The following is a 9,161-nucleotide window of genomic DNA, read 5'->3' on the forward strand; positions in this document are numbered from 1 at the left end:
ACTTTAAAGACTAACAAAACATGTAGATGGTATCACGAGCTTTTGTGGGCACAGCCCACTTTTTTCAGATGACGTTAGAAAAGGTTCAGAGAAGGGCAACTAAAATGATTAGGGGTTTGGAACAGGTCCCATATGAGGAGAGATAAAAGAGACTAGGACTTTTCATCTTGGAAAAGAGGAGACTGAGGGGAAGTATGATAGAGATATATGACTGGTGTGGAGGAAGTAAATTAAAAAAAGTTATTGACTTGTTCCCATAATATAAGAACTATAATATATGGAGATACACCATCTCACAGAACCGGAAGGGACCTTGAGAGATCAAGTCCAGTCTCCTGCCCTCACAGCAGGACCAAGTACCATCCCTGACAGATTTGCCCTGGATCCCTAAATGGGCTCTCCCCCCCGACTGAGCTCACAACCCTGGGTTTAGCAGGCCAATGCGCAAACCAGTGAGCTATCCCTACTGCCCTAGGAGAAGCCACCAGATGAAATTAATGGGCAGCAGGTTTAAAAGAAATAAAAGGAAGTTCTTCACACAGTGCAGTGTCAACCTGTGGAACTCCTTGCCTGAGGCGGTTATGAAGGCTAGGACTATAACAGGGTTTAAAAGAGAACTAGATAAATTCATGGAGGTTAAGTCCATTAATGGCTTTTAGCCAGGATGGGTAAGGAATGGTGGCTAGGGTGGTAAAACCCTAGCCTCTGATTGTCAGAGGGTGAAGATGGATGGCAGGAGAGAGATTGCCTGATCACTTCCTGTTCGGTTCACTCCCTCTGGGCACTGTCGGCAGACAAGATACTGATCTGGATGGACCTTTGGTCTGACCCAGTATGGTCATTCTTATGTTATGTTCTCTTCCTGCAACATCTGTGAATATTTAGACTGAATCCTTGCAAAATGAGATGCTTTCTCTTGTAAAGGAAGATTGCTATGGTCTGTCTTTTGGATGACGTGAGTCTGCACCAAATATGAACATAGCATTGAGACTGGCATGCATACCCAGTTGACTGACACTTGCTAGACTGTTAATTGGTAAGTACCAAAGGACAGGTGTACAGTGCTTGTTTATTGCTGGGCAAGGACCTGGCATTATTCCAAGTCAAAAGACCAGTACATTTTATAGTAAGAGCTACACTCAACTATAGGATGTAACCTTGAACAGTCAGGGCAATGTATTTTACAGGAGCTGCTATGGATACAAGCCAACAGCAGCGGTTGCCTTTAAACCAACTCTTGCTCTATCAGTATGTGTTTTTAAAAAAGTCACAGATCAGACCTAAGCTTTTCCTTCAGCCCTCCTCTGTAACATTTCCTTACAAGGCTTTGTTTACAACCTGAGAGAGGACTTCTGGTGGGATTTCACTAGCTGCATTCCTATTTCCTGCTGGGAAATGTGACATGTTTATTATTTGCATAATAATGCCTAGAGTCCCTAACCTGGGAATAAGGCTTATTGAACTAAAGTCTGTAGGAGCAGGACTTATTTCATTGCCGCATGGCTGTACTCATCACATCTTTCAGTGCCTCCTGCTGGTAAGAAAGGGGAAACACCTTCCTCCAGAACACTTATTTCTCTCCCTCAACCATTATTTAATGTTTTACTTTGTTCTAGGAATAAAAACAAAAGTAGACATTTTCTCATAAATAGCTACCTTCCATACATTTTTCTTCAAATAAAATCTCAACTTATCTTCAACTTTACACAAAATAGAATACATACAAAGATACTTTTTTAAAGGAAAAAAGGCATCCACATTCAGCAACTGCAGTAGGTGAAATATAACGTGTGCAACTGTCGGCCACACCAGTCTGGGCACAAAATAACATTTCTTTACCAATCACCTGATTTTAATTGCTACTGGTTACAGTGCTGTTGATGAAAATTTGGAGCCTGAAAGCTGGGGGTAAGTAATGTTTGAACAGTTACAATTTTCTGTAGCAAGGATTTGTCACTAGGCCAAAAGCTATCTTCACCTCTGCTTCAACTATGCTCACGTTTTTCAATAGTCTGCTGTTTGCAGCTGATTTAAAGTCTACACCAAAGCAGTTACACTTGAAGAAAGTGTTCATGGTATTGCATGAAGCATGTCTAGCCACTACAGCAAGACACAAATAACACTGGCCATGAATTTGACCAATGTAAAATGAGTTATGGAACAGTTCTATACCCCACAATTTGCCCTGATGTAACAGGACTAAAGCTGCCTTGTAATGAGAACAAACCCGTGTCAAAACTCACTATAACCCTAGTATATACAAACCAGATTCAATAGTACAATTATTTACAAAGTGTAAAAACAGGCTGCAAGTGTGGTCCTAGGTGAAGTACTGTATACTCGTTACATTGCAGGACCTGGTCCCACTGTTGCTGCTAATCTGTGCTGGAGGAGTTTATTGCCAAGTAGAGGGCTGGAAAATCAGGGCTTTAGAGCTTTTCCCCCTCCCTTCCTCTGCTGCCCACAGAACAAGAGGCTGCTGCATGCATGGTTGCAGGTTACTTAAAATACCTTGCTGCTGCACACAGGGGCTGTGTCCAATTCTGTGCCTGGGGCTGTTTTGTTGTGAAAATTGATGATCCAGCTCTGAGCAGTGAGGGTCTTGCTGAGTGCTCACTGATCAGTGCCACTACTTTACAGTCCAAAAGCAAGTGCTGGGCTACTGCCACAGTTGTGGGTGCAAACGCCAGGTGGACTTGGAGAAGTTATTAGGTGTTGGCTGGCCAAAAAGAGAAGAGAACCCCTGTAGCTTTGTTCCCAAACTTATTCTCTGGGAGTGGCAGTAATTCCTTAGCTGTAGAGGGAAAGGAGGAGGGGTACATTGCTCCTTTGATAAAGTTGGCAGTTCCTGTTTCTTGCCAGCCAGGAGCTTGAAATCCATTTCCCTGGCCTGAATAAAGCTGAGTGCCTTGTTTGGCAATAGTTGCTTCCTTCAACCTCGAAGGCCTGTGAATAAAAGCACACTGCACCCACCTGGCCAGCTTAGTGAGATGCAAGTTACTGCATTAGTCAGTCTAGCAGTTGTGTGGGGAGGGGAAGCAACCCATCAACCCCACTGCTGTACAATGCTCACTTAGCAGGGAGAAACTGCTGCCAGGTTTCAGTGTGTGAGAGTATTTCTCCCTCTTACAGGTGTAACAAACAACACTGGCCAACTGCTGCATCACAGCTCTGGGAGGGGGTTGCAGGAGCCTGGTCTGTGATACAGCTGTGAGCTTAGGTAGTCTGCACTTGCTGCTTCTTGGCCCTCTCTGTTTCCAAGGGGAGCTAAAGGCCTGGCCCAGCCCTAGGTTACTTTTAGTCCCATTCAGGTGCAGGCATTACCTTATTATTGGTGGTAAATCACCCAGGCAGCTGATACCTGTGGTTTGTACACTGCTCCTGGCTATCCCCTGCTACAGGTACTGGAGAGCTGGGTGCCTGCAAGTTGCCCTGTTTAAAGGCAGCATGAGAGTAGGGAGACTGGTCAAGGAGTCCCTGCTTCTGTGTGTTTCTATGAGGCCAGGCTCCCCAGCCTGTTGTTGCTGTCTGGTTGCTCCTCATGGTGGGCAAGTACTTGAGCTTCCTAAGAGGACTAGGACTCAAACCTAGGCCTCTATACTCGCGAGGTAAATGCTCTATCCCCATAGCCACTCCAGACCCCTAGCCCACCTCCAGGGCATCCCTAACCCTGCCTCCCTAATGCAGGAGCCAGCTCTCTATGTGGGGCAACTGGTCTTGGCAGCAGACTATGAGCCTGCTGCTTTTCCTCCTTTCTGGCTCAGGCATGGCCTGGCAATGCTGGCAGCAGCTGCGGTGGCCTGGGACTGCAGCGGGAGCACCATGCCGAAAGCGCCGGGGGTAAGGCAAGAGCAAAGCCACATACCCTCGGGAGGGAAGCCAGGCCAGCGCCCCTGATGCGGGCGGGCTCTAGGCTAAGGGGAGCTTTGCAGCCCTCGGGAGGGCCTGTCCCCTCTCGAGCTTTGCCTGCCTCGCGGGGCACCCGAGCTGGCGGCAGAGCAGCGCGCTGGAGCTAAAGCGGCCCCGGGGAGGCTGCGGGGGGCACAGACCTTCGTCCTGCTCGCTGGAAATGGGGCGCCACGGCCGGCCGGGCCCTACGCGCAGCCTGAGCAGCCTCCAGCAGCGGGGCCGCCTCCCGCGCCCGTGAGGACGCTTCGTTTGCTGACGGCCACGTGCGCTCCGGGGGGCGCTACCCCCGGCGGGGGGCTCCACCAGCGACAGGCTCTTCCGTCCCGCCCCGGCAGCCCGGGGAGGGGCCCGGCGGGTCCCTCGAGCCCCTTCTCTCGCCGCCCCGGCCGCAGCGCTCGGGAGGGGCAGGCAGCCGCGGGGCGGGGGTTTGCTCCCCTGTGGCCCCGGGCCCGCATCAGGCGGGAGCCGCCAGGCCGGGCTCGGGCTGAACGAGCCGCGGGGCCGGGCCGGGGCCTCACACCTGCGAGAGCGGGGCCGGCTTGTGGCCGGGAGCCGCGGCCCCCGCCCGGCCGGTGAGCGCGGAGCCGGCCTCGCCCCTGCGGCACCAGCGCCCCGTGAAGCGCCTCCAGGAGTCCAGCGTCTTCCCCGACCAGACCCACACCCCCGAGGTGATGCCCACGGCCAGGCTCATGAAGTACTTGAGCATGAAGACGGCGTAGTCGGGCCGGGCCCGGCCGGGCTCCCCGGGGCAGGCGCAGGTGTGGGCGCGCTCCCAGCTCTCCCGGTAGTGCTGCTCGTACGCGTAGCACGCCACCACCAGCGAGGCCGGCACCGTGGAGAGCACCGTGAAGACGCCGATGCGGATCATCAGCTTCTCCAGCTTGTCCGTCTTGGTGCCCCCCTGCTTGATCACGCTGCGGATGCGGAAGAGGGAGACGAAGCCGGCCAGCAGGAAGAGGGTCCCGGTGAAGAGATACACCACCAGGGGGGCCAGCACGAAGCCCCGCAGGCTGCCCAGGCTCTGGTTCCCCACGTAGCACACCCCGGCCACCGGGTCCCCGTCCACCGAGCTCAGCGCCAGCACGGCGATGGACTTGACGCTGGGGACGAGCCAGGCGGCCAGGTGGAAGTACTGCGAGTAGCCGGCGATGGCCTCGTTGCCCCACTTCATGCCGGCGGCCAGGAACCAGGTGAGGGACAGGATCACCCACCAGATGGAGCTGGCCATGCCGAAGAAGTAGAGGAGCAGGAAGACCGCGGTGCAGAGCGCCGGGCCCGTGGTCTCGTAGTGCACGTGCCGGTGCTCCTGGTTGCAAGCCACGCTGGCGTGACCCGCCACCAGCCGCACGATGTAGCCCAGCGACACGAAGAGGTAGCAGGCGGAGAGGAAGATGATGGGGCGCTCCGGGTACCTGAAGCGCTCCATGTCGATCAGGAAGGTGGCCACGGTGGCGGCGGTGGAGAGGAAGCACAGGATGGACCACAGCCCGATCCAGAAGCTGGCGAAGGTCTTCTCGTCCTGGGTGAAGTAGGGCTGGAAGCAGGGCACCGCGCAGTTGGGCACCTGGCCCGTCTGGATCTTGCTGTAGAGCGGGTGGGACTCGCGGGCGATGGGCACGAAGGGCTCGGTGCACCGGCACACTCGGCCGCAGTCCGCGCCGCTGCCCGGGCTCAGGCTTCGCTGGGGCCCGCGGGAGGAGCGCGTGGGCTTGGCCAGGGCGGGCGGCGCGGCGGTGGTGCTGGGCTCGCTGCGGTTGTAATCCATGCACAGCGTGTCCGGGTCGCCCAGCGCCGGCAGCCGGTCGCAGCTCATCCTCTCGGGCCAGGCGAAGCCGTACTGGCGCATGAGGGGCGAGCAGCCGGCCTTGGCCCGCTCACACACGGCGCGGCAGGGCGGCAGGGGCTTGGCGTAGTCCAGCAGGCAGATGGGGGTGTAGACGCTGCACAGGAAGAAGCGCAGGTCCGGCGAGCACTGGATCTCCACCAGCGGCCAGAACTGGTGCACCTCCAAGCCGGCCTCGTCCTGCGTGTCGTGGTTGAACTGGTTGGGCATGTAGGTCAGGTTGTAGCCGATGCCCCTGCACATGGGCACAGTGATCTCCTGGCACACGGGCGCCTTGGAGGCGGCGGCCACTAGCAGCGGGAGCCGGAGGAGCAGCAGGCTCAAGAGCGCCCGGCCAGGGCCGACCATCCTGGGCAGTGCGCGCCCTGCGCCGATCGCGGCTGTCCCGGGGCAGCAGGCGAGCTCGGGCAGGCTCGCCAGGAGCTGCGAAGTCTCCCCCCAGCGGGGTCCTGCGGGCCCGGGCGCGCCCTCCGCTCCGGCCGCTCCCTCGGCAGGGCGGCACTCGGCTCCCGGAGAAGTTTGGCAGCGGCACGCCCGGCCCGGAGGGCACAGCCCGCCCTCGGGGGGCGGCTCGGCGCTCAGCCCCGGCCAGGCTCCATGGCCGCGGGCAGCCACCTGCAGCGGAAGGGGAAGAGGAGCGCGGTCCGGAGGGGCGTGCAGGGCATCAGGCTGCCCCGGGCGCCCAGCACCGCGTGGCCCCCAAGCGGCCGCCGCCGCTGCCCGGCTGCGCTCTGTTGGCTCCGGCCCGGGCTCTCGCTGCAGCCGGCCGGGCAGAGTGGAGTTGGGGACTCGGCCACCTGTGCTCAAATGCACAGGCTGCAGCCCCGCCCCCCGTCGGAGAGCCACGCCCCTCTGCCTTGAGCCCAGCCTACTCCCACGGTGAGTCCCTGGGGGGTTCAGCCCCTTTTCCCGCTAGGGCCCCACCTCTAAATCCGTTGAAACAGTCGGGAACCCTCCGCTTCCAAAGGCACAGCCGCTGCCCTGCAGCCCTTCCTCAGGCACAGCACCCCCGGCACACTGCTCCCTGGTCCCTTGCGCTGGCTGCACAACGCCACAGCGCCGTGGCTGTGCATGAGACTTGCAATGAGTCTCTGCAGCTACCACAAAGCTCAATAGTAAACAAAGCCTAGACACCGGTAAATCTGCACCATCACAGCAGCTGTCACAGTCAAGACTGTCGGTTAATTAAAAACAATTCTAGGCTGTGCAAGCTGATAGTGCTTTTTACAGGATTTTAGGTGTCCTAATAATTTTATTTGATAATATTTCAACATCTATAGAAGGATGTTTGAGCTATAGTTCACTTCCTGCCTCTACACCAGCTTGGTGATAAATGGACTGGGAAATGGAGCTCATTGAAACAAACCATTTCCCACCACACCGATAAGTTAAATTGAAGAATGGGAACAACATAGAAATAGGTGTTCAAAGCACAAAACTTAAGAAGTGCATCAATAACCTACTCAAGCGTACTCTGGAGGGCCCAATTGCTCACTAATTTATACATTTCATTAAAAATAACTACCAAAACCTCACAGTTTCTCCAGCTTCCACTATAAACAGTAGTTCTCACTAAAAGGATAAGAAAATGTACCAGGGACATATTTATAAACACCTTGTCCTAGCTCCTTTGTGTCTACTTGTTAATTTTTTTCTGTGTCCCTCTTCCTTGACTTGCTGATCTCTGGGACTCTCAGCTAGCTCCTTCTGGTCCTGCAGAAGCCCTGCTGCTCTTTCAGCTGCAGTGCATGGCCCTAACAGACAGGCCAGCTCACTTTCTTTGGTTTAAAAGATGCCTGAATAGCTCCCAGTTTTGCTTAGACACCAGACCATGGTTTATGAACGTCTAACACAGGGACACAGATAATTACTGAATGGGGAGAGGCTATGTCTATACTGCACCGGTTTTGTGCAAGAAATATGCAAATGAGGCTAAGCGTGGAATATCGCTGAGTCTCATTTGCATAATTAATGAGCACCTGCTTTTTGCGCAAGAGGCTTTTGCGCAAAAAGAAGACATCTATACGGCTCCTTTTTGCGCAAAACACCCTCTTGCTCAAGAGCTGTTCTTCCAGGAAAAAAAATGCAGAAGAACGGCTCTTGCGCAAGAAGGATTTTTTTGTACAAAAAGGAGCTGTCTACACGGCTCCTTTTTGCACAAAAGCCTCTTGCGCAAAAAGCGGGCGCTCGTTAATTACACAAATGAGGCTCTGCGATATTCCACACTTAGCCTCATTTGCATATTTCTTACGCAAAATGGGTGCAGTATAGACATAGCCCCAGGGAAGAAGCAGATATTGAGACTTACTATCCCCCCTCATCTCCTCATTTCCCACCCTTGAAAGGTGCAATGTATTTGTCCACTCCTTCCATTAACTTTTCCCCCTTCACCCACTGAGCACAAGAGATGTAGGATTTTGGCATGTAAGAGGAAGCAGTGGGAATTGGTGTGCAGCCATGGCTCTCAAAAGTATTATCTGTGAACCACTAGTAGTCCATCGTGGGCTGCGGGGTCGGGAGGCACCCCCCTGCAGCAGGGAGCCTGCCTTGGCACTCCAGCCCTGCTCACTAGGGCAGGAGGTCCTCATGCGCTGGACTCAGCTTACGTAGGTAGGTAGCTGGTAGACTGTGGAAAGGTCTGCACTGAACAGGGTGGACCACAGGCCAAAAAGTTTTAGAACCACGGGTGAACAGCAATGATATCATAAAAAGGCCTAACTAGCTAATCAGAAGGTGGGTTTGGACACACCGTGCAAGCACAGAACAAGCTATACATTCTCCACTCTCCTCTCCAGGCCTCCAGTTAATAATCTGACTGTTCGCCACCTATTTTCCCTAGCAGTCTGCTACTCAGCCCACTCTACACTGAAGCAGAAAGAACCAGAGCAGGAAACAAATAGACGGCATGTAGGATGCAAAGGCTGCTCTGTGTAACTGTGTCAAAAAGAGAGGATGATGCATGTAAACAGCCCTTCCTTAGTTAAGGGGTAGGGGACGGTACTTATGTCAAAGATGCAGTAATGACAGTTTGGCTGGAGACTGAGTCACTGCAGCTAGGGATGTCTTGGGAGTGAATCCCTGTTGAACTGGAAGCCTGTCTCAGGAAGAGATCTCCTCTTGTTACAGTCTGAGTACAGTACATCCGATTTCACTCTCACTTCTTCATCAACAGACACAAGCTCTGATCTGGGACCTGTTGGAGACCATGACAGAACTCCCCCTGACTTCAATGGTACATGGATCAGCCCATATTTTTTCCCTTCTTGGTGAGATTTTAATAGTAAGAATCCTGCCTGTTATCACCATTGACTTGGTGATTTTGTAAAGAAAACGTGTAGAAAGAAAGCTAAACTGAATTTTGTTTTCAAATTGAATAAGTTTCTTCAAAGGAAGTTAACTTTTATTTTTC

General features: G+C 53.9%; 1 protein-coding gene across 1 annotated transcript; it reads right to left on the reverse strand.

The window, feature by feature from the left end:
• Nucleotides 1-1,410: 1,410 nt before the first annotated feature.
• FZD5 (frizzled class receptor 5) lies at nucleotides 1,411-7,268 on the reverse strand. Its single transcript, XM_025187730.2, has one exon. The coding sequence runs from the start codon at nucleotides 6,098-6,100 to the stop codon at nucleotides 4,424-4,426; it is 1,677 nt and encodes a 558-aa protein (XP_025043515.2). The 5' UTR covers nucleotides 6,101-7,268; the 3' UTR covers nucleotides 1,411-4,423.
• Between the last annotated feature and the right edge of the window lie 1,893 nt (nucleotides 7,269-9,161).

This window comes from Pelodiscus sinensis, chromosome 7, assembly GCF_049634645.1.
Source record: "Pelodiscus sinensis isolate JC-2024 chromosome 7, ASM4963464v1, whole genome shotgun sequence".
In the NCBI taxonomy this organism is placed as follows: Eukaryota; Metazoa; Chordata; order Testudines; family Trionychidae; genus Pelodiscus; species Pelodiscus sinensis.

Coding starts and splice junctions, on each gene's coding strand:
- FZD5 (XM_025187730.2), bottom strand. CDS start 6,100: ATGGTCGGCCCTGGCCGGGCGCTCTTGAGCCTGCTGCTCCTCCGGCTC.